A 23,013-nucleotide genomic window follows, 5' to 3' on the forward strand; every position below is an offset into this window, starting at 1 on the left:
TCGCGAGGCCCCGGAGGCTCCGCCCACCGCCGCTTCCCGCCCCGCCCCCGAGCGGAGGGCCGACGCCCCGAGCGCGAGAGGAAGCGGCGCCTGGGGCTCCGGGCGCGCGGGGAGGGGTGGAGCGAGCACGCGGGCGGGGCGGGGCTTTGGCGGGCCTACGAGGGCCGCTTATCTAGTCCGCGAGGCCGTCCCACGTCTCTGTGGTGCGGAGAGGCCCTGCCGAGGGGCGAGAACGGGGTTGGTGGGGGAGGGGCCTCGCCGAGGGGCGAGAACAGGGTGGGGCTCCCGCGCCCGGACTCCGCCCTTCGCCCCTCCTCCGCCTCCTCCCCTTCCCCCGACTCGCCCCTGGGGAGGGGTGGGTGGGGATTCTGGGCCGGTGGCGGAGTCACTGTCGCTTCAGCCAGGCTGCGGAGCGGACGGACGCGCTTGGTGCCCCGGGGAGGGGCGCCACCAGGGGAGGAGGAGGAGAAGAAGGTGGAGAGGAAGAGACGCCCCCTCTGCCCGAAATCCTTCCAGGCCCTGACCTCAGGAGCCAGGGCACTGACAGGACAGGAGAGCCAAGTTTCTCCACTTGGGCTGCCCGAAGAGGCCGCGACCCTGGAGGGCCCTGAGCCCACCGCACCAGGGGCCCCAGCAGCACCCCGGGGGCCTAAAGCGACAGTCTCAAGGGCCATCGCAAGGTTTCCAGTTGCCTAGACAACAGGCCCGGGGTCAGAACAACAACCCTTCCAGCCACCTGCCTCAACTGCTGCCCCAGGCACCAGCCCCAGTCCCTGCGCGCCAGCCAGCCCAGGTGACATGCCGGTGCTCTCCAGGCCCCGGCCCTGGCGGGGGAGCACGCTGAAGCGCACGGCCGTGCTCCTGGCCCTCGCGGCCTATGGAGTCCACAAAGTCTACCCCTTGGTGCGCCAGTGCCTGGCCCCGGTCAGGGGTTCTCAGGCGCCCGCCAGGGAGCCCACGCAGGAGTCCTCCGGGGCCGCGGCGGCCAAGGCCGGCATGAACCGGGTATTCCTGCAGCGGCTTATGTGGCTCCTGCGGCTGCTGTTCCCCCGGGTCCTGTGCCGGGAGACGGGGCTGCTGGCCTTGCACTCGGCCGCCCTGGTGAGCCGCACCTTCCTGTCGGTGTATGTGGCCCGCCTGGACGGAAGGCTGGCCCGCTGCATCGTGCGCAAGGACCCGCGGGCCTTTGGCTGGCAGCTGCTGCAATGGCTCCTCATCGCCCTCCCTGCTACCTTCGTCAACAGTGCCATCCGCTACCTGGAGGGCCAGCTGGCCCTGTCGTTCCGCAGCCGTCTGGTGGCCCACGCCTACCGCCTCTACTTCTCCCAGCAGACCTACTACCGGGTCAGCAACATGGACGGGCGGCTTCGCAACCCTGACCAGTCTCTGACAGAGGACGTGGTGGCCTTTGCGGCCTCTGTGGCCCACCTCTACTCCAACCTGACCAAGCCACTCCTGGACGTGGCTGTGACTTCCTACACCCTGCTTCAGGCGGCCCGCTCCCGTGGGGCCGGCACAGCCTGGCCCTCAGCCATCGCTGGCCTCGTGGTATTCCTCACGGCCAACGTGCTGCGGGCCTTCTCACCCAAGTTTGGGGAGCTGGTGGCAGAGGAGGCGCGGCGGAAGGGGGAGCTGCGCTACATGCACTCGCGTGTGGTGGCCAACTCGGAGGAGATCGCCTTCTATGGGGGCCACGAGGTGGGGCAGGTTGGGACGCTGGGCACGGAGGGAAGCGTGTGGCAGGGAGGCCCAGGGGCAGGCAGCCGTGAGCAGTGGGGACAGTCCAGGGCGGGCTGGGGCTGATGCCAAAGGTGTGGGAGGGCCATGGGAGAGCAGGGCTGGGGTGGGCAGGGCCTTGGGCAGCCGTGGACTCAGGTGTGGCAGTGGAGAGGCAGGAAGGCTGGGTGGGGACTGTCCTGTGCTGGTTGCCTGCACGCTCCTGGCCACTTCTGCTTCCTCTCCTCCTCAAGGAGGTTGTCCCAGCCTTAGAGCTGCGATCCTAGCAGTTTGAGCCTTGAGAGGAGATGCCTGCCATTCGGGAGCGGGGACCAAGGGACGTGACCTGCTGCCTAGCCCTTCCTGGGCCCTTGGGCCCTTTGAAGGCCGGTGTCCAGCAGAGCTGGCTGGCCAAGCAGGCAGGCATTATGGGCATGACTCAGCCCAAGCGAGGTTAATGAGCAGTGCCCAGCGCAGCAGTGGGACTTGGGGTCAAGGCCACCCCCGCCTGAGCCCACAGGCTTGCCCAGCTACCAACTGGCTCAGCTGCCTTCCCGGGCCCCCAGACCAGAGATGCCGGGTCCAGGCTGCCACTGCGGCGGGACACACTTCCTGCTCCTGGCGTGGCCGCCCTTCCGCCCCGTCTGTCTCCTAGTTCCCTGGTGGGCCGGGGCGGGGCGGGCCAGGCAGGCGCTGGGAAAGGTTACTCCAGGTCAATGCTCCCTTTATCTCGCCTCAGCCCCTCCCCTTCCTCGTGCCTGGGGTTGCAGTTGCCTTGGGCCCTGCTCTCTGCGACTCAGTTTCCGTTCCCCAGTGCTTCTTGGGAGGAGGGGCACAATGGCATCCATCCCCCAAAGGCCTGTGTGTGCTCCCTGGGTCAGGTAGCCTCTTGCCCTGGGACCTTGTCTTACTGTGCACCAGCAGAGAAGCAGGCTTGTCCTCGAACTCCACAGAGAGGGGCATCCCGGGTGTGGGCCAGACTGCAGATTCAGAGAAAAGGCCCCTGGACTTCAGCCACCACTCCAGCTTCCCTCTCCTCTTTACCCGCATGCTGGGCTGCAGGGCCTTGGCAAGCAGCCGCAGCCTTGGGCGAGGCGCTTGGCACATTCCCCGCAGCTACATTGTCAGCCTTGGCTGGCACCCCTGCCAGCTCCCAGCACGAGTCTGGATTGCCGGGGTGCTTGCTTCAGGAATGGGAGATCGGGCTTGCAGGGAGCTGAGCTGTGCAGGCCGACCTGGGTGGCGGGGGCAGAAGAGAGATCACTGGTTCTTTGAAGGCCTTCGTCCAGGCTAACTTCAGGAAGTAGATTACTGGTTCTTTGAAGGACTCCATCCGGGCTAGCTTCAGGAAGTAGCGCGTTGGCCAAGAGGGTTTGTTGGCCAGGGCAGGAGGGCCCGGTGTGCATTCACGGCCTGTTTGCATAGGCCTCGGCTGGAAAGCTGTGTGGGATAGGAAAGCTGTGTGATAGGACCCCTCAGGTGGCATGTGGCCCGTGGCGGTCCCACTGGCTGATGTCCCCATGGACACTGGCCTAGGCTCAGATCAGGGCAGAAGCAGCTGACTGGCTGGAGGGCACACAGCAGAGTATTCTGTCCTGCCTGGGATTGCCACGAGGAGGCTTATTGAAATACACATGCACATGATCTCTTGCTTGAGAACAAAGTAAAGCTCTCTTGATAAGTCTAAGCATCATTTACAAGAAAGTGGTTCTCCTGGCAGCTCTGCCAGTGTGGTTCAAATTCCCACACTGGTTGCCACCGTCAGGCTGTGTGGACTTGGGCAGGTCACTTTGCCTCCCTGGGCTTCAGTGTTCTGTGTACAATGGGCACGTGAATACACATGCAATGGGACGTGGTGAGAATCAGATGCAGAGACATGAAAGCACTTGGCAAACAGTGCCAAGCTGGGCAGCTGTCATCAGATGGCTATGGGGAGGCAAGGCTGGGGCACGTGCCCCTGGACTGAGCCCAGAAATTCACAACCCCTTGGCTACCTTGCTGGGAGCACTTCCCGACACCTCCCACCTCCCCCACCTGTCTGACTGCTGCTGCCACCTCTTCTCTGCAGATGTCCCTTTCCCCACCTGCTGGTGTCCTGACATAGTGGTGGCCAGTGCAAGAAGGGGAACAGAAGGACAGGGGAGGCCTACCCACTGCTGAAGGAGCGAGGTCCAGGCTCAGCAGTGGGGACATCCACTGGGGCGAGTCCTGTAGGGCCCAGCTCAGCAGCACATCCGTGCAAATTTCTCACCAAAAGGAACTGTGGGAAAGTTGAGGGGAGAGGGGGCCTAAATAGGCCAAGACTGTTGAACTGAGTTTTTCAGAACCAAGAGACAGGGTCTCACTGTGCTGTCCAGGCTGGGGTGCAGTGGTGCCATCACTACAGCTTCAAACTCCAGGGCTCCAGCGATCCTCCCACCTCAGCCTCGCGAGTAGCTGGGACTACACGTGTGTGCCACCACGCCTGGCTAATTTTTTTTTTTTTTTTAATTATTTTTGGTAGAGATAGCATCTCGCCATATTGGCCAGGCTGGTCTCCAACTCCTGGGCTCAGACAATTAGCCTCTCAAAGTGCTGGGATTGCAGGTGTGAGCTACTGCACTCAACCCAAGAGACACTGCCTTTTGCTGTCCTGCGCTGCTCTTTGCTTAGTTTAGTGGGGGAAAAATTAGAGCTGATGGATGATCTCTCTGGATCAGGAGGAGGGGCTAGCAGGGAGCCCAAAGAAATGGGCTCAGCAGAGGACAGAAACAAGGTGACTAGAGAGGGAGTGGAGAGGGGACGGCAGCCGCACTGTGACATCAGCCAGTCCCTTATATCCTGTCACACCTTGAGTTTGAGACCTGGCCCCACCCAATCGTAACCTCTGGCTCTCAGCCTTCTGATGGCCACCATGGCACAGTGTGTGTGAGTGGCACTCGAAGACTCTGACCATTGCCCCCATGGGAGCTGCCACTGTGCATGGCCATGAAGCCTGTCTGTTTCTGTCACCCCCTCAGGTGGAGCTGGCGCTGCTACAGCACTCCTACCAGGACCTGGCCTCGCAGATCAACCTCATCCTTCTGGAACGCCTGTGGTATGTCATGCTGGAGCAGTTCCTCATGAAGTATGTGTGGAGCGCCTCAGGCCTGCTCATGGTGGCTGTCCCCATCATCACCGCCACTGGTTACTCAGAGACAGGTGAGACCCAGGGCTCTAAGAGGATCCAGGCCAGGGGCCTGTCCCCCATACCGCTGGGTGCTGGGCTCATGAGGGCCCAGCTCAGCCAGCCCGCCTCCCACTTCTGCTGCCGGGGCTGCCGAGGCCCTGCTGCCACCCTTGATGCTCTCAGAGGTTGGGCTTGCCTTGCTCCTCCTTGTTGCCTTTTGCCCTGCGCTCACCTCACGTCCTTTGGTACCACTCAGCCAAGCCCAGGACTGCAAGTCAAGAACACAACATACCACTTCTCCAGGCACAGATACCCTCACCCACCTGTCCCTGTCCTCAACCCAACTGTGACTTAGAGGTGGGAGGATGTGCGGAGTACCTCGAGTGAGCCCCTTTATCACTCCAGCCTTGGTTTCCTCGCCCTGAAACAGCTCTTGTAGGTTGCAAAGGGGAAAGACCTCCACCCTAAGGCGTTTTAGAGGAGTGGGAAGCCTGTTCTACCTGTTATTTTAGTGATAAGATCAAAGATTTAGGTTTTCTGCATTCCTGTTGATTTTGTTTGTTTGTTTTATTTTCTTTTTGGTTTTTGAAACAGGAGTCTGATGTCGCCCAGGCTGGAGTGCAGTGGCACGACCTTGGCTTACTGCAGCCTTGACCTCCCAGGCTCAAGTGATCCTCCTACTTCAGCCTCCCCAGTAGCTGGGACTACAGGTGCAAGCCACCATACCTGGCTAATTTTCATATTTTTTGTAGAGACAGGGTTTCACCATGTTGCCCAGACTGATCTCGAACTCCTGGTCAGGTGGTCCTCCTGCCTCAGCCTCCCAAAGTGCTGGGATTACAGGCGTGAGCCGCCGCGCCCAGCCTGCATTCCTGTTTTGTTTCTCTACTGGATTGCAACTTCTGCGTTTGATTTTTTAGTCCATTAGTGGTTACCCTTTAAAGGATCAACACGTGGCTGGGCACGGTGGCTCACGCCTGTCATCCCAGCACTTTGGGAGGCCGAGGCAGGCAGATCACGAGGTCAGGAGATCGAGACCATCCTGGCTAACACGGTGAAACCCCATCTCTACTAAAAATACAAAAAAATTAGCTAGGCGCGGTGGTGGGCGCCTGTAGTCCCAGCTACTCCGGAGGCTGAGGCAGGAGAATGGCGTGAACCTGGGGGGCGGAGCTTGCAGTGAGCCAGGATAACGCCACTGCACTCCAGCCTGGGTGACAGAGTGAGACTCCGTCTCAAATAAAAATAAAAGTTAAAAATAAAAGATCAACACGCATACTTGTTAGGTTAATCAATAGCTCCGCCTCCTCCTGGACCTTAGAACACAGAAGACCCCCGTGGGGCATGGCGTCATAGCCCAGCCAAGAGTTGATTTGTACCTAGTTTTTCCTCTTTGCTGTCGCCTTATCCACACGTGATAAAACTCGCTCACACGTTTGCTGAGTTCTATGCTCACCATTTCGCTCCTACATCTCAATTTATCTTCTATGTTCCGTTGTCTTCCTCCAGATAGACATGTTTTTAGTTTTTATTTGTTTGTTTTTTAACTCACAACTATACTCAGGACAAACAGTCATCAGTGCTTCTAATTCTTGATTATTTTATTGTAATTCTTTGTGTTGTTTTGGTTTTTGTTTGTTTGTTTGTTTTTTGTAGAGGCAGGTTCTTGCTATGTTGCCCAGGCTAGTGTGGAACTCCTGGGCTCAAGCGGTCCTCCCATATCGACCTCTCGAAGTGCTGGGATGACAGATGTGAGCCCCCACACCTGGCCTGTTGTAATTCTTGATTATTTTTGTTGCAAATGTTTCTATTTCACCCTTATTCCGAAGCTAAAGTTGAGTTGCGCAATGGAGTCTAAGTGGACAATTCTTTTCTCTCAGCCCTTTCACAATGTCTTGCTGTCTCCCTGCTTCTTCTGTAGCTGCTGACAAATCTGTAGCTGCTGACAAATTGTCCTCCCTGAGTACCCTGTGTTTTTTCTCTGGGTACTCTGATCATTTTCTTTCTTTTTGGCATTCTGCAGTTTCACTATGATGTGTTTAGATGTCAGTTTTTGTTGATTCTGCTTGAGACTTGTTATATGTCCTTTGAATATTCAGGTTTTTCAATCATTCTGGAAGATTCTCAGCTATTAGCTTTTGAGATATTGTCTGACTCTCATTCTTTTATCCCGTTCTTCTAGAACTGGCAACCAGCGCTGGACTTCTGACTCTCTTCATTGTGTCTTTTGGTTTCTGTTTACTGTTTCCCATCTCACACTGTGCTGAATTCTGGGGATGCCCTCAGGCTTTCTTCCTGCTTGCTCATTTGCCAGTTCACCAGTTTTCTTTTCGGCCATGTCTAATTGGAATTTTGTTCACATTTCAGTGGCTGTTTCTGTAAGTTCTATTTCATTCTATTTCAAATAGAAATTTGAAAATGGATATTTCCTTTTTCAAGTAGAAATGTCAGGCTGTTTCTGTGTCTTATTTGCTCATCTTTTTGACTGCTCCTTTTATGCTGTGTATCATGTTAGTCATACTTACCCCACCGTCTCTATCCGATGGTTTGGTTAGCTTCAGTTCTTGGGAGTCTCATTCACCTGTCTTCTGTCTGCTGGTCCTCACTCATGGTGGATCATTTCCTTGTGGGTTTTGCAACAGAACTTCTGTAGGGATTGATACGACCTCAATGGAGGGTGTAAGTCCGTATTTCTTTCTGTTTTGGCCAAGCGCTCCAGGGTAAGCAGTTGGAGGCCGTTAGTTAGTGTGGAGGGGATGGTTCCTGAAATGAGAGGTGGTTTCATTTGAATTCATTTGAACTCCAGGCACATTGTTACAAATTCTTAGAGGAGGCTTTTTGTTCATTGCTTAGAGCCCAGGCTAAGCAAAGAAAGCTTCCTGGTCTTTGCCCTGCCTGCCTCTGGGGCTGCCTCTGGGGCTTTCAAAGGATCACCTGGCTGCCTGCTTCTCTTTGCTCCCAGGAGTTTCCCTTGCTTTCCATCAAGCGTGGCTCTGCTTGAAATAGTGTCATAGTTTTTACGCAGTTTGGTGGGAAGAGGGTTTTCAATTTATAAACAGAAGTCTGATTCTCTCCCTGTGTCTGTTTCCACCTCGGGGCTTCCATGCCCTCAGCCGTCTGTGTCGTCCTCTGGGTGACTCACCAAGAGGAAGGATCAGCCTTGATGCCGGCGTGGGTGCCCGGCCCAGTCAGCGCACCTAGCCCCAGGCACCGAGGCAGCCCATGAAACAGCACCTGCAGCCGCTTCACTCCATGGCTGCCACTGATTGCATCAGGCTGCTCCCTGCCCTGAAGGCCTAGGACTTTTCTGAGCCTCTGCTGTGCCAGGCTTTGTGGGCTCCTGGCCCTGCTCTGCTGGCCCTCAGAGCCAGCAGCCTTTGAAGGCTGTGAAGCGCTCCCTTTCCCCTGGCTTGATTGGTTCTGTCCTGTGGCCTTCCGTTTTTTGGGGGGGTTTTTTGAGATGGAGTCTCACTCTGTCTCCCAGGCTGGAGTGCAGTGGCACGATCTTGGCTCACTGCAACCTCCGCCTCCTAGGTTCAAGCAATTCTCCTGCCTCAGCCTCCCAAGTAGCTGGGACTACAGGTACACACCACCATGCCTGGCTAATTTTTGTATTTTTAGTAGAGATGGGGTTTCGCCATGTTGGCCAGGCTGGTCTTGAACTCCTGACCTCAAGTGATCCATCTCCCTTGGCCTCCCAAAGTGCTGGGATTATAGGCATGAGCCACTGTGCCTGGTCCTGTGGCCTTCTTATTTCCCCAAATGCCAGGCCTGCTCTGTCTTGGGGCCTGTGCCAGGAGCACTCTTTACTCTGCTGCCCTGTGGCACAGCCCACCTATGCAAGGCCCGACCTACCTACCACCACCTTTCCTGTCTCCTTCCCTGCCTCATTGCTCTCCCAAGCACTGAACACCCCGTCAGTGGCGCTTTTCTCTCTCCGTGCCATGGACTGCAAGCCCCGTGGAGGGCAGGGATTTTTGTCTGTTTTGTCCCTGCTATGTCCCCTGCACTGGGTGGCTAGTGAGGGCTCCAGGTGCTTCAAGGAGGTGCAGCGTGCTGGTTGGGGAAGATTTAGATAAGCTTTGCTGGGCTGGCGTGCAAGGCAGGTGGGCTCAGGAGATGGGCAGGGCCTGTGGCTCCCACTCCAGCCCAGAGGCCTTGCTCTGTCCAGCTCCAGGGCCCTGGCCTTAGTCGCCCAAGGCTCCAAGAGAACCTGCAGAGGGCAGCTGGTTCTGCGCCAGGATGCCCTAGGCACAAAGACTTGCAGACCCTTCCCTTTGTCCACAGAGACTGTCCAGCTCTTAGAATACCTGGGGAGGAGGGCTGTGTCCTTAAGAGCACGGTGGGGGCCGGGCGCGGTGGCTCAAGCCTGTAATCCCAGCACTTTGGGAGGCCGAGGCGGGCGGATCACGAGGTCAGGAGATCGAGACCATCCTGGCTAACACGGTGAAACCCCGTCTCTACTAAAAAAAATACAAAAAATTAGCCGGGCGTGGTGGCGGGCGCCTGTAGTCCCAGCTACTCGGGAGGCTGAGGCAGGAGAATGGCGTGAACCCGGGGGGCGGAGCTTGCAGTGAGCCGAGATCTCGCCACTGCACTCCAGCCTGGGGCACAGAGCAAGACTCCGTCTCAAAAAAAAAAAAAAAAAAAAAAAAAAAGCACGGTGGGAAGGAAGGTCCAAGGCCTTCAACCTTTAGGATTAATGTCCCCACCCTGCCAGCCCAATCTAGTTCCCTGGTTTCTCAGGCCAGGCCCCTTTCCACCCTGCATGGCCCTGAGCTGACTCTACGTTTCATGTCCTCCCCCAGCCCCCAGCCAATGATCCCTGAGGCTTACCCCTCAGGATCACACACACCCCTGGATAGAGTCCTCGGGTCCTTCACAGGACCTTCCCACCACCTCAGCCACACCCCAGTACCCTCAGAGGCAGCCTTCACCCTTGCTCCCCACCTCTGCTCCTGTGGGGACTCTAAGGATCAAGAAACTGAGAGGGCCATTGACGAGGGTCAAGGGTGCTGCCACGGGGCCCTAGAGTGTGACAGAAAAGCAAGTTAAGACAGGAGCAGCTCCTGGGAGAAACAGACACCAAACAATATGGCTGCTGGCCCAGAGGTCAAAAACCATGGTGTAGAGGTCAGGAAGTGGGACATTAGGCTGGGCGCAGTGGCTCACGCCTGTAATCCCAGCATCTTGGGAGGCCAAGGCGAGCAGATCACCTGAGGTCAGGAGTTTGAGACCAGCCTGGCCAACATGGTGAGACCCCGTCTCTACTAAAAATACAAAAAAATTAGCTGGGCTTGGTGGCAGGCGCCTGTAATCCCAGCTACTTGGGAGGCTGAGGCATAAGAGTCACTTGAACCTGGGAGGCAGAGGTTGCAGTGAGCCAAGATCACACCACTGCACTCCAGCCTGGACAACAGAGCAAGACTCTGTCTCAAAAAAAAAGAAAAGAAAGAAAGAAAAAAAAAAGAAAGTTGGTGTTTCAAAGCCAAACAGCCCTGGGCGTTGGATGACAAAGTTCAGATATTCCCCAGGAGGGGCGACATCAGTGGTGCAGGACAGAGGGCAGGTGGAAGGAGCTGGTTGTACCCAGAAACAAAGCGAGATGCCTGCTGGTGCATTTTAAAAATCAATGTTATTGAGATGTAATTAACATACCATACAATTCATCCTTTTCCATGTACAATTTAAATTCATTCACAGAGTTGTGCAGCCATCACCACTAACTCCAGAATGTTTTATTTTTATTTTATCCCCCAAAGAAACCCCAGACCCATGAACAGTCACTCCTCATTCCCTCTCTCCAGCCCCTGGCACCCACTCATCTGCTTCCTGTCTCTGTGGATTTGCCTATCTGGACATGTCCTAGAAATGGAATCATGTGCTCTGTGGCCTTTTGTGACTACCTTCCTTCACTGAGCATCATGGTTTCAAGATTCGTCCATGTCATAAGATGAATCAGTCTTTCATTCCTTTTCATAGCTGAATAATATTGCATTGTGTACATAGACCACAATTTCTTTATCCATTCATCCATTGATGGACATTTTGGGTTTCTTCATGTTTTGGCTATTGTGAATAACACTGCTGTGAACATCCATGGACAAGTCTCTATGTGCACAGATATTTTCGTTTCTCCTAGGTGTATAGCTAGGAGTGGAATTGCCAGGTCACACAGTAACTGGACAGTTCACTTTTTGAGGAGCTGCGAGACCGTTCTCCACAGCGGCTGCCCCATTTTACCTTTCCGCCAGCAGTGTTGGAGGGTTCCACCGTTTCATCCTGGCTAGCACTGGTTGTCATCTCCTTTGTGTTCTAGCCACCTAGTGGGTGGGAGGTGGTATCTCTTGGTGGTTTTGATTTGCATTTCCCTGATGACTAATGACGCTGAGCCACTTTTGATGTGCTGAGTGGCCATTTGTATGTCTTCTTTGGAGAAATGTCTGTTCACGTCCTTTGCCCACGTGTGATCGGGTTATCTCTGCCGTTGGGTTGTGAAAGCTCTTTGTATATTCTGGATACTGCACCCTCATCAGATGTGCGGTTCACCAGTCCAGAGTTTTCTCCCAGTCTGTGGTTGTCTTTTTCACTGTCTCGATGTTGTCCTTTGGTGCACAAAAGTGTTGAGTTGGATGAGGTTTAGTTGATGTGTTTTTCTCTTGTTGCTCATGCTTTTGGTGTCCTAGTGAAGGAACTGTTGCCATATCCAAGGTCGTGAAGCTTTATCCCATTTTCTTCTAAGAGTTTCATAGTTTGGGCTACGCTACACATCACCCTATGATGTGCTCTGGGTTGGTTTGTATGTATGGTGTGAGGAGTCCCTCTCTTGCACATGGAGAGAAAGAGAGAGAGATCTGGTTGCCTTGGCACCATCTGCAGAAGAGCCTGGCCTTTCTCTCCAGCGGCTCATTTTTAACTTTCCACTGTCTCTGCCCCTCCCCGCCCCGCCACCCACCCCTCTGGGGCTTTGCAGATGCAGAGGCCGTGAAGAAGGCAGCCTTGGAAAAGAAGGAGGAGGAGCTGGTGAGCGAGCGCACAGAAGCCTTCACTATTGCCCGCAACCTCCTGACAGCGGCTGCAGATGCCATTGAGCGGATCATGTCGTCGTACAAGGAGGTACCTCTGGCCCAGCCCCACCCTTGCCATCCTTGCCATGCTCCTCTCCCTGCAACTGGCAAGGGCTGAGCCAGGGTCACCCTCCCTCAGGTGACGGAGCTTGCTGGCTACACAGCCCGGGTGCACGAGATGTTCCAGGTGTTTGAAGATGTTCAGCGCTGTCACTTCAAGAGGCCCAGGGAGCTGGAGGACGCTCAGGCGGGGTCTGGGACCATCGGCCGGTCTGGTGTCCGCGTGGAGGGCCCCCTGAAGATCCGAGGTAAGGCTGTCCCCTCCCTATGAGTGACCCCGCCCCTGCTGCTACTGCAGATGCTGACCTGCTGCCCCAGCTCTTCCCATTCCTGCTCCCTCACTCAGGGACCTCTGTGCGCTTCTGGCCCATCCCAGTCCACCCAGGACGGGAGGGCTGCCCAGCAGGGTCTTTGAGGACTTCGGCCTGGTCGAGCTGGGCCCCTGGAGGGTTTCCTGGGGAGAGAAAGTTCCAGTCAGTGTGTCAGCCGCTGGCTGCCGTGGGAGGCAGGTGCTACAGAAGTGGGTGGCGGCCCAGGGCACCGTACTAGACACTGAGGGAAGAGTTCAGCTTGTTGGAAAACCTGGCTGTGTTCCCTAGGGGCCCTGGACCACAGGCTGCTGGTGGGGAACCAGCTGGCATGCTGCCGGGGGCACGCAGACCCCCCAGAATGCAGAGGGGTTGCCGCCACTCCTTCCCCTCCCCACCCCCCGCCGTACTCTCTCTGCAGGCCAGGTGGTGGATGTGGAGCAGGGGATCATCTGCGAGAACATCCCCATCATCACGCCCTCAGGAGAGGTGGTGGTGGCCAGCCTCAACATCAGGGTAGGTCCAGCGGGGAGGGCGCCAGCCACGCACATATGCAAGCCTCAGCCCTTGGTTCCCGCCTGTCTGTGCTGGCAACAGCCATTGTCCCTAGATCTACGTGGCAGGTGGGCCAAGGTCAAGGTGAGAGACCAACGTGTCTCTGACTGTTCATCCTGGGGCAACAGAGGCTGATAAGAGAGACCAGTGATACCAGGATTGGCCAAGGTTCACCCCGGCGTTCCTGGCCCTATCATCTGATGCCAGCTCCCCATACTCCTAAGAAAGCCAAGACCCGGGCGGGGGGCTCTGCTTCAAACCTTGCCACTCGACCTCCCTGGGAAGGCCACAGATTACCTGTGTCCCCAGCCAGGGGTTTAGATGGGGCTGGGGAGCAATGGAGTGAGGGGGAGACTGGGGTGGAGGGACAGGTAGAGAAGTGACAAGGAATCACTCATTCATTCATTCATTTAACCAATATGCCCTGAACTCTGAGCTGGGCACCAGAAACCTGAGGTAAATCAGGAGCCCTGCACTCAGGGAGTCCTCACCGTGGAGGGGGGCACTAAAGTGTTACAAAGGTCTCCAGGTGGACAGCTGTTCAAGGGACAGTGGGGATCACAAGAAGAGTGGTCAAAGTCCCTCGGGGTGGTGGGGGTGGGATGAAGCCTTGCCCAGGAGTCGCTGCGAGCAAGTGGGGAGGCAGCTGACGGTAGAGGCCGTGGGCCTGAGGGGCAGGTCACACAGGACAAAGCAGACAGGAGGGGCATGCCAGGGAGGAGGGGCATGCCAGGGAGGAGGGGCGTGCCAGGGAGGAGGGGCGTGCCAGGGAGGAGGGGCGTGCCAGGGAGGAGGGGCCAGCACAGGTGGTTACCCCTCACCGCCGGCAGTGGCCACTCCTAGGATATCGGGGGAGCTGATCACCAGTGAGTCTGAGGAGGGTGGTTTCCAGGCTGGCCCCGGGCAGCACAAGCAGGCAGGGGCAGCAGGCAAGCTCACAGGGCCCCTGCACACCCGGCCACAGCTGCTCAGGGAGCCAGGTGTGCAAGATGGGGCAAGGCCCAGGCCCGGCCCCTCAGGAGGGGACAGTCAGGTGGCTGCATTAGCATCCTGTGGCTGTGGTCACAAAGTGTTACAAACTTTGAGTGGCTTTCCCAGCAGAGATGGCCTCTCTCCCAGCTGGGGAACGGCAGTCCGAGAGGAAGGCGCAGGCGGGGCGGACTCTTGCCGAGTACCGAGAAGGCGCCTCCGCTCGGGGCCTCTGTCCCAGCTTCTGCTCTGCTGACCATCTGCGGGCTTCCTTGGCTTCTGCCACGGCAGATTGGCCTCAGCCTCTGTCTCCACACAGCACTCTCCCTCTGGGTGTGTCCGTGTCTCCGTCTGCCCTGCCATGACATGGGTCACATTGCATTAGGGCCCACCCTTCTGCAGAATGACCTCATCCAAACCTAATTCGTCACGTCCGCAACGACCCTGTTTCCAAATCAGCTCACACTCCAAGGTAGTGGGGATGAGGGTTCCCACATAGGAATTTCAGAAGACACAGTTCCGTCCATGACACTGCCTGAGGTAAGCTAAAGACTACGCCCTCAAGTCTTCCCAGGAGCCCTGTGTAGCATTGTTGTTACCATGGACTTCACTGACTCCAGGCCCCCGGCCTCCTCCCTGCACACAGCCCTCCCCCCAGCCTAGCTGGCATTTTCCCGAAGTAGACGTTTCCTAGCTCCAGTGAGGACCATGGAATCAGTGAATTGAGGAGCCTGGGGTCCATGATGCAGAGCCCAGGGGCCACTGTGGCATCTCTGGGTCATTCTGGCACCTGGGAAGGCAGTGGGTCTGTACTGTCAGTCTAGAGCCATAAAGAAAGTACCTTTTGGGCCGGGTGTGGTGGTTCATGCCTGTCATCCCAGCACTTTGGGAGGCCGAGGTGGGCAGATCGCTTCAGCCCAGGAGTTCAAGACCAGCCTGGGCAACATGGCAAATACCATCTCTACAAAAATTTTTAAAAATACAAAAATAAGCCAAGTGTGGTGGCCGTGCCTATAGTTCTAGCTACTTGAAAAGCTAAAGTGAGAGGATCTCTTGAGCCCAGTAGGTTGAGCCTGCAGTGAGCCATGATCCCACCACAAGGCCCTGTCTCAAAAAGAAAAGAAAGAAACTGCCTTTTGTCCCCAGTGACTCAGGAGGCCAAGGTGAGAGAATTGCTTGAGTCCAAGAGTTTGAGACCAGCCTGTACAACATAGCAAGACCCCGTCTCTAAAAAACATTTAAAACTTAGCCAGGCATGGTGGCGTGCATCTGTAGGCCCAGCTACTCAGGAGGCTGAGGTGGGAGGATGACTTGAGCCAAGGAGTTGGAGACAGCAGTGAGCTGTGGTCACACCACTGCACTCCAGCCTGGGCGACACTGAGATCTCGTCTCTTGAAAACAAAGTGCCTTTCAGGGCAGTTCCTTAAAGGGGGCTGAGAGTTGACCCTGCACTTGGATTCCTGGTGAAGTGGAAGTTGGATGGGACTGAGGATGGCACTGGCTGTGTTGAAACACACCTACTCGTTCAGCTGTGGCAGAATAGGCCCTTCCTCTTGTGCTGGACCCACGTTCTCTGGGCATGTCAGGGCCTGAGGACAGGACCAGGTCTTGTCCATTCCTATGTCCTGGGCCAGGCATTTAGCGAGAGCTAAATTTAGCTAGGGCCGTGGATGCTGGATCCCATCCCCCAGGCCCTGCTGTCCTTTATCAACAGATCAAGAATGGCCTGCCTGCTGGCCTCGGGCATTGGGAGCCTCTCAAGGCTGGACAGGAGGCCATAGGGTACGGGAAGGAGCCTGCGCTCTCTGGCGTCAGTGGCTGTTGCCCCTGCAGGTGGAGGAAGGCATGCATCTGCTCATCACGGGCCCCAACGGCTGCGGCAAGAGCTCCCTGTTCCGGATCCTGGGTGGGCTCTGGCCCACGTACGGCGGTGTGCTCTACAAGCCCCCACCCCAGCGCATGTTCTACATCCCACAGAGGTGAGGAAGCCCACGCGTCTCTCCTGCACCTCTTCCTGCCTGCGCGCTCACGCGTGGCTTCCTGCAGAGGCCCAGGAAGTGGTGAAGAGTCAGCACCTCAGGAGAGGACACCGAGGCACTGTCCCCAGAGCCAGAGACAGGCTATGGTTCCTGCTCCCTCCACACCCACCCAATCCACTGCCCTGTTTTGGATCTGTGTGGGGTGTGTGCCCGGGCGGCGACGTGAGCGTGTGGGTGCGTGTGAGCGTGGCATGTGGACACTGCCTGGGAGGCGCAGAGTATCTTGGGAGAGGCAGGGCCAGCCCTTCCCTCTATGGACACCCAGCTTTCCCACAGGCCCTATATGTCTGTGGGCTCCCTGCGTGACCAGGTGATCTACCCGGACTCAGTGGCGGACATGCGAAGGAAGGGCTACTCAGAGCAGGACCTGGAAGCCATCCTGGACATCGTGCATCTGCACCACATCCTGCAGCGGGAGGGAGGTAGGAGGCCTGGGGCTGGCAGCCGCCTTTTGTCTCACTGTGGCCTCTCCCTTGGCCTCCAGGGAGTGAAGATTATCTCAACATCCAGGAGTCTAAAGTGCCAGGTGCCACAGGGGCGGGACAGAGGATGCTGCCTCTAAGGCCTGCCTACCAGGGAGGACCAGCACGACACAGATGGCCCCAGGTGGCATGGGTGCTCTAGAGAAGGGGGCACCTAACAGGGATGTGCACCTCATTGGGGGACCCAGGATACCCTCTCCCAGAGAAAAGAGGTCTGAGCTGAGCCCTGCAGAATGCTGAGCGGTTACCCTGTCGGGGAGCCAGGGACAGCAGGGCGGAGTGTGGCCCACAGGCTTGGTGGCGCGAGAGGCTAGCTCACAGAGTCCCCTCCGGACCAGACGGGAGCCTAGGCTTTCCCTGAGCAGGATCAGACGCTCTTGGAAGGACCATGGGGCGGTGGGCAGGGGCAGGCACATGTGTGCAGTGATGGCTACTGTCCGGAGGTTTGTGCAGACGCTTGGAGGGGGCTGGGGCCAGCAGAGTCGGGCGGATTCTGAGATGAGTTCACGGAAAAGGAGGCCAGACTAAGCTGTTGTCTTGTCCTGGGCTTATCAAGGAATGCTGCTTGTTCACAGTGTCCATCGTGCTGGGAGAGCAGAGGAGGAGAGGGGGGTGCAGCTGCAGGGACATGGTAGGAGTGTTTAGTTCTCTCTTTGAATTCTGATCCTCTGGGTTCAGCTTCCAGCCCCCAGTGCTGGGTGCAAGATTGCCCTGGGCAAGGGCCTCGCCTTGCTGGGGCTCCCCTTCACGGTTCAAGGGCACAGGCACCAAGCCCTGCCTTGGTGGCAACATGAGAAGAAGTGGCTCCTGCAGGAAATGGCTGGGGTGTTGTCACCTGCCTGTGGAGGAAGCGGGGACACAGGTGGCGATGGCAGTGGAGCAGCCCCTGGCGCGGCCCTGCTTCTTGCTCCTGCTGCCCTCCGCCTGGGAGCAGTGGCCCCTCCCGCCTCTGTGGCAGCCTGAATGCCTAGGGCCTGTGGCCGGCCAGCATGAGCCGTTAGGATGGAGTTGAGCTGCGAGGAACAGAACCGGCCTCCCTGCAGTACTGGCTAAGATCGTTTGTGAGTTTATTCTCCTGAGCTGTTAGGTCCCAAGAGAGCCAGGCCACGGTTGCCGGGGCTGGCCCTGCTCTGTGAAGGTCCCAGGGCTCTAGGCTTTTCTACCAGGTCACTCTGCTGTGTGTGGCCTCCATTTCCAAAGTCACCTCATGATACAGGGGGGCTGCTGCAGCCCTCACATCATGTCCCAGGCTGTAGGATGGAGGAAGTAGAAGGGAAGGGGCAAAAGGTATGTGCCTTCTATCTTTTAAGGAAGGTTCCAGAAGCCACCATATTGAATACTTACAGTTACATCTCATTGGCCACAACTTAGTCTCATGCTCACACCTCACCACAAGGCCACCTGGGAAGCGTAATCTCTATTCTGGGTGGCCATACACCCTGTCGCCACTTCCAGTCCTGGGCCGCAGGGGAAGACAGCATGCCCGAGAATACGGGAGGGGCCACTTCTGCCACAGTGCCCCGGCCCAGTGGAGCAGCCAACTCACCTGCTTGTTCAAGCAGCCCACTCGAGCCTTGCCAAAGTGCTGGCACAGGGCAGTGACAGGAGGCCCAACCCCTGTGGGTGGTGACAAGCCCCTGGTCTGGGGAGAGCACTGTGGCAGCTCTGGGGCTCTGTGCCAGGGAATTGTGTGGGTGCCCTGGGGCTGCCATAAACCGCAGGGGTGGGTCGTCTCCTGCATCCAGCAGCCTGAGATCCAGGTGCCAGCAGGGTGGACTCCTTCTGGGTGTCGTGACAGAAGGATGTGTTCCAGGCCTCTGTCCTTGGCTCGCAGATAGCCCACTTCTCCCTGTATATCTTCACCTCATGTTCCCTCTATGCACGTCCTCTGCCCGCATACCCCCTTTTTATGAGGACATAGTCATATTGAATTAGAGTCTACTCTGATGACCTCATCTTAGTGTGATCACCTCCATGAAGGCCCTGTCTCCAAATAAGGTCACACTGAAGTGCTGGGGCTGGGACTCCACCATATCTCTTCTAGGAGAAGGCATGATTCCAGTCCCCACTCCTCCATGATTAATGCCTGTCATCACAGCCAGCTCATTCCCACAGCTCCCCCAGCTCCCCGGCCGGCCCCCAGGGCTGGGTGCTGGTGGAACTGAGCCAAGACCCTTGCCCCCGCCCAGGTTGGGAGGCTATGTGTGACTGGAAGGACGTCCTGTCGGGTGGCGAGAAGCAAAGAATCGGCATGGCCCGCATGTTCTACCACAGGTGAGCACTCTGGGCTCCCTGGGGTCCCCTGGAAGGGGAAGTAGCAGCCATGGGGAGGCCTGGGCTCAGTGGAGCCTGAGCTGGGCTGAGGTACTGGGCCCTGGAGGGTGCACAGACTCTCCTCTCGGCCCGGACCCCCAGGCCCAAGTACGCCCTCCTGGATGAATGCACCAGTGCCGTGAGCATCGATGTGGAAGGCAAGATCTTCCAGGCAGCCAAGGACGCGGGCATCGCCCTGCTCTCCATCACCCACCGGCCCTCCTTGTGGTAGGTGCCCTCTCTCCCTGTCTGGGGCCGGTGGGAGTGGCAGCCTGAGGGGAGGACGTGGCCTGGTGAGCCCAGCAGCAGCAGGCGGCTCTCATCAGCAGCCCTCGTGCCGTGCCCCTGACTCTGTCCCTCTCCTGGCCAGGAAGTACCACACACACTTGCTACAGTTCGACGGGGAGGGTGGCTGGAAGTTCGAGAAGCTGGACTCGGCTGCTCGCCTGAGCCTGACAGAGGAGAAGCAGCGGCTGGAGCAGCAGCTGGCAGGCATTCCCAAGATGCAGCGGCGCCTCCAAGAGCTCTGCCAGATCCTGGGCGAGGCCATGGCCCCAGCACAGGTGCCGGCACCTAGCCCACAAGACCCTGGCGGCCTCCAGGGTGCCTCCACCTGACTCGGCCTTCCCCGGCCCCTGCCCCGCCCCCAAGCTCAGATCATATGAAGGAGACAGCAGCACCCACCTGCGCATGCGCCCTGCCCCTGCATGCCTGGCCCCTCCTAGAAGACCCTTCCCGCCCTTGGGAAAGTAGATGTGGAGGGTGACGCCCTGCATCACCCCCACCCTGTCCCTCCCACTCCCTGGGGGGGCTGTTCCACAGTGACTGGGCCCTGTCCAGGGTAGTGAGTCTCCTACTTTGCTCCGCGGAGGAAGCTGGGGCACGGGGGCCCAGTGCTGGCCACAGCAGCGCAGCCGGGCCCCAGGAGCCACTCAGGCCACAGCCCCTGGTGCTGCAGGTGGCCTCCCTCCGGAGACTCGAGTCCCCATGATTCCCTCCTCGTCAGTCTCTCAAAGACCCCATGATCTATCCCCTGAGGGTGGCCAGCCAAGGCTTCTGTCGCATGGGATGCCATAAAAGCCACCCAGTGGGACCCATGGTCACACAGAGCCCCTCACCTGCATCCTCTCCCCCACGAGAGCCCTGAAGAGCCCACGGGAGAGGGACGCACAGCACTGCCTGCCAAGCGAGAATGTAGCCGCAGCCCCCTCGGCCCCTCACCTCTTCTTTCTACAGCCTAATTTATTGGATTCCCTATTCGTAGCCATCTCCATGGCCAATGTGACTACCCTGCCAGCAGCGGGGGTGGCCCAGCCTCTGAGTCCCATGGGGCCCTGGCTCCCACCGGTGCCAAACCCAGCCCCTGTGGCCGTCACCCCGCCAGCCTACACTGCCAGCCGCCACCGGGGCACACGGGCCTCTGCTTGCCAGCCGGGAGTGCGGACACCATGTTCCCAGCTCAGTGCCAAAGAGGGGTCACCAGGGGGAGCTGTCTATAGAGCCAGCGCCTGCCCGAGAGACCCCACCGCCACCGTGTGCCTTTCCCAGGCCCTCAGCCCTCGGGCCGGGCGCCACCCCCAGTCCCCCCAGTAAAAGCCTCCATTGGCAAATGCAGTCCTTCCTCCCTGCCTCGGAGTCTGATGGTGTCTGCTGCGGGTCTCGGGGAGAGATGGAGGAGAGGGAGTGGGTTGCCTGTGGGGGAAAGAGTGAGTTTGGGAAAGGAGTGGGCCTGACCCCCAAGCCCTTCTGCGGGGGAAGGTCACCAGAAGACACCGTCCAGCATGTCCTCCGCCAAGCCTCACACCAATGCTCTTAGGGTTCCCATGATGGTGGCGGGGCAGAACCTGCAACAACATTGCACAGAAATACTGGCTGAGCCCAAATAGGACTAGGGGAGGGGATCATGCTGGTCCCTGTGGGAGGAGCACGAAGGCAAGAGAAGGGATGTCTAAGCTGCCACACAGGGTGCTGCTGGCTCTTCTAGGGAGAAGGGGCCATTTGTGCAGGGACCTGGGGGGAACCAGGAGCACAGCACCGGGTGTTCGTGCTGCATGCAGGGTAAGGGAGGGCTGCGGCCGGCGGGCCTTGGAGGCCACACTACAGAGGCAGGACTTAGCCCAGAGGCCACCGAGGCGCTGTCAGCAACAGGGAAGCAGTGTTGAGTTCTGCAGGCTGCATGTGAGGGTGGCTGGTGGGAATGGGGTGCAGCAGCCCACCTGGCCTCAGAGGCACTAGAACTGAGAACAGCTGTACGGCCATACCTTTATGCATGGATGGCCATAGCCTCCCAAAGGTGGGGCAGCCTGAGTGCTCGTCAACAGACAAATGGACAAACAGCCTGTCCATAAGGCGCAGTGCCATTCCTCCATAACATGACAGATAGACCTTGAAGAGTTCATGCTGGGTGAAAGAAGCCAGACACAAACGTCCAGAATAGGCTCATCGGGACAGAAAGCAGACGAGTGGGTGTCAAGGGCTGGGGCAGGGGAAGGAAAATGGGGTGGGGGTCCTTTAAAAAAAAAAAAAATATATATATATATATATATATATATATATATAGTATGTATTTTTTATTTTTTAATGAGACAGGATCTCACCCTGTCACCCAGGCTGGAGTGCAGTGGTGCAGTCATAACTCACTGCAGCCTTGATCTCCCCGGCTCAAGCAATTCTCCTGCCCCAGCCTCCTGAGTAGCTGGAACTACAGGCGTGTGCCACCATACCCTGCTAATTTTGTGATTTCTTTTGTAGGCAGGATCTCACTATGTTGCCCAGGCTGGTCTCAAACTGCTGAGCTCAAGCGATCGTCCTGCCTCAGCCTCCCACAGTGCTGGATTATAGGCATGAGCCACCCCACCCAGCCTCAGATTTCTTTTTATTGTGAAGAAAATGTTCTGGCACTATAGAGCATACTAAATGCCACTGAATTGTGCACTTTAAAGGGATTGATTGTGTATTTTGTGAATATCACCTCAAAAGCAGATAGATGGTAGATGATTGATGGATAAATTGATACATAGATATATACATGTATAGACATGATTGATATAGATGATTGATAGATGATGGATGATTGATGGGTGATAAGTGATAGATAAAAGATAATACATGATAGATACATGGATAGATAGATGAATAGAGAGAGAGAGATGATTTAAAATTTTTTTAGAGATGAGATCTCACTATGTTGCCCAGTCTGGACTCGATGTGCTAGCATCAAGCAGTCCTCCTGCCTCAGCCTCCTGAGTTGCTGGGACTACAGCCACATGCTACTGTGCCTGGTGATAGATAAATGATTGAAAGATAGACATGATAGAGGCATAAATGATAGACAGATGGAGAGACATGATAACAGGTAGATAGGAAGATACATGGGATAGATCAATGATTGATTATATAGATAAATGATATAGATTGATAGATTATTCATTATAGACTGATAGGTGGATAGTTGATTGATAGATGATCGATTGATCGGTTGATTGATTGATGGAGAGAGAGAAGAAAGCATAGCCATTGCAGCCACCCAGACAAGACATGCTGAGGCCTGAAGTTCCAGAAGTTTCGAGCAGCTGGAAGAACTTGACAGGCATGGGGGCAGCTTCTTCAGGGAGTGGAGGGGGCAGCAAGGTGCCACTGGGTTCTGGTTTGGAAGGTTAGGTGAGTGACAGCACCCTTGGTGGACAGAGGCAGCTCCAAAGGAGGGGCAGACCTGGGGAGCAGGTGCAGCCTGAGGGGATGGTGCACAGGCAGTTGGTTCAGAGCTTGGTGCTCCTCAGTGGGACGTGGGTCAGCAGGGAGGCCAGTGGTCGTTGAAGTTTGGATGGAGACAGCCTGGCTGAGGGGAGGGGCATGCTTGGCATCTCATTTAGGGGACAGGAGGTAGACTGTTTACCTGCATTTTGAGATTAGGATTTATTCCTGATCCCAGGAAGTGGCCGATTCAGAGGGCTGGAAGTTGTTCCTCCATTTCTTCTGACGATTGTGTAAGTCGCCCATGCTTGATCATAAACCCCTTTTGTTTATTTTTGACACATAGCTGGAATGGCTCTAATTGCTACAGATAGAAGGAGACACATCTGGCAAAGACCATGCAAAAGGAAGCTAGTGGAGAGAAGCTCATATCGTACAAACTAGGCTCCAGGGCAAAATCATTATTAGGATTAAAAGAGGTTGCAGCATACTGATGAGTATTCATTCCAAAGCATTCACTGGCGGGGGAGGGGTGGGGGAAAATAATAAATACATAAATAAGTAAATTATTTTAAAAGAAGTATTAGCGGCTAGGCGTGGTTGCTCACACCTGTAATCCCAGCATTTTGGGAGGCCAAGGCGGGCAGATCACCTGAGGTCAGG

At 56.7% G+C, this 23,013-nt stretch overlaps 1 protein-coding gene across 7 annotated transcripts; it reads left to right on the plus strand.

The window, feature by feature from the left end:
- Positions 1 to 53: 53 nt before the first annotated feature.
- Positions 54 to 21,598, plus strand: ABCD1 (ATP binding cassette subfamily D member 1). Of its 7 annotated transcripts, none has more exons than XR_012430042.1 (11): positions 54 to 1,698; positions 4,716 to 4,896; positions 11,838 to 11,980; positions 12,071 to 12,239; positions 12,721 to 12,815; positions 15,538 to 15,802; positions 16,139 to 16,284; positions 18,534 to 18,618; positions 18,760 to 18,885; positions 19,028 to 19,220; positions 21,409 to 21,598. XR_012430042.1 is itself a non-coding variant. In XM_065538846.2 (11 exons), the coding sequence occupies exons 1-11, from the start codon at positions 799 to 801 to the stop codon at positions 21,496 to 21,498; spliced, it is 2,274 nt and encodes a 757-aa protein (XP_065394918.1). In that variant the 5' UTR covers positions 54 to 798; the 3' UTR covers positions 21,499 to 21,598. The 7 variants fall into 7 exon arrangements, 5 of the variants coding, with proteins under 5 accessions (XP_065394918.1, XP_065394919.1, XP_005594970.1 ...); XR_006695288.3 differs by lacking the exon at positions 21,409 to 21,598 and adding an exon at positions 19,922 to 20,271; XM_065538846.2 differs by having other exon boundaries at positions 15,657 to 15,802.
- The last annotated feature ends 1,415 nt before the right edge of the window (positions 21,599 to 23,013 follow it).

The sequence above is a fragment of the Macaca fascicularis genome, chromosome X (genome assembly GCF_037993035.2).
Source record: "Macaca fascicularis isolate 582-1 chromosome X, T2T-MFA8v1.1".
Classification (NCBI taxonomy): domain Eukaryota; kingdom Metazoa; phylum Chordata; class Mammalia; order Primates; family Cercopithecidae; genus Macaca; species Macaca fascicularis.

Excerpts from the sequence above, each read along its gene's own strand:
- ABCD1 (XM_065538846.2), top strand. The coding sequence starts at position 799 with ATGCCGGTGCTCTCCAGGCCCCGGCCCTGGCGGGGGAGCACGCTGAAG. Across the intron at positions 4,897-11,837 it reads CACTGGTTACTCAGAGACAG|ATGCAGAGGCCGTGAAGAAG; the intron begins GTGAGACCCAGG and ends GGGGCTTTGCAG. Across the intron at positions 18,619-18,759 it reads GCCCGCATGTTCTACCACAG|GCCCAAGTACGCCCTCCTGG; the intron begins GTGAGCACTCTG and ends CCGGACCCCCAG.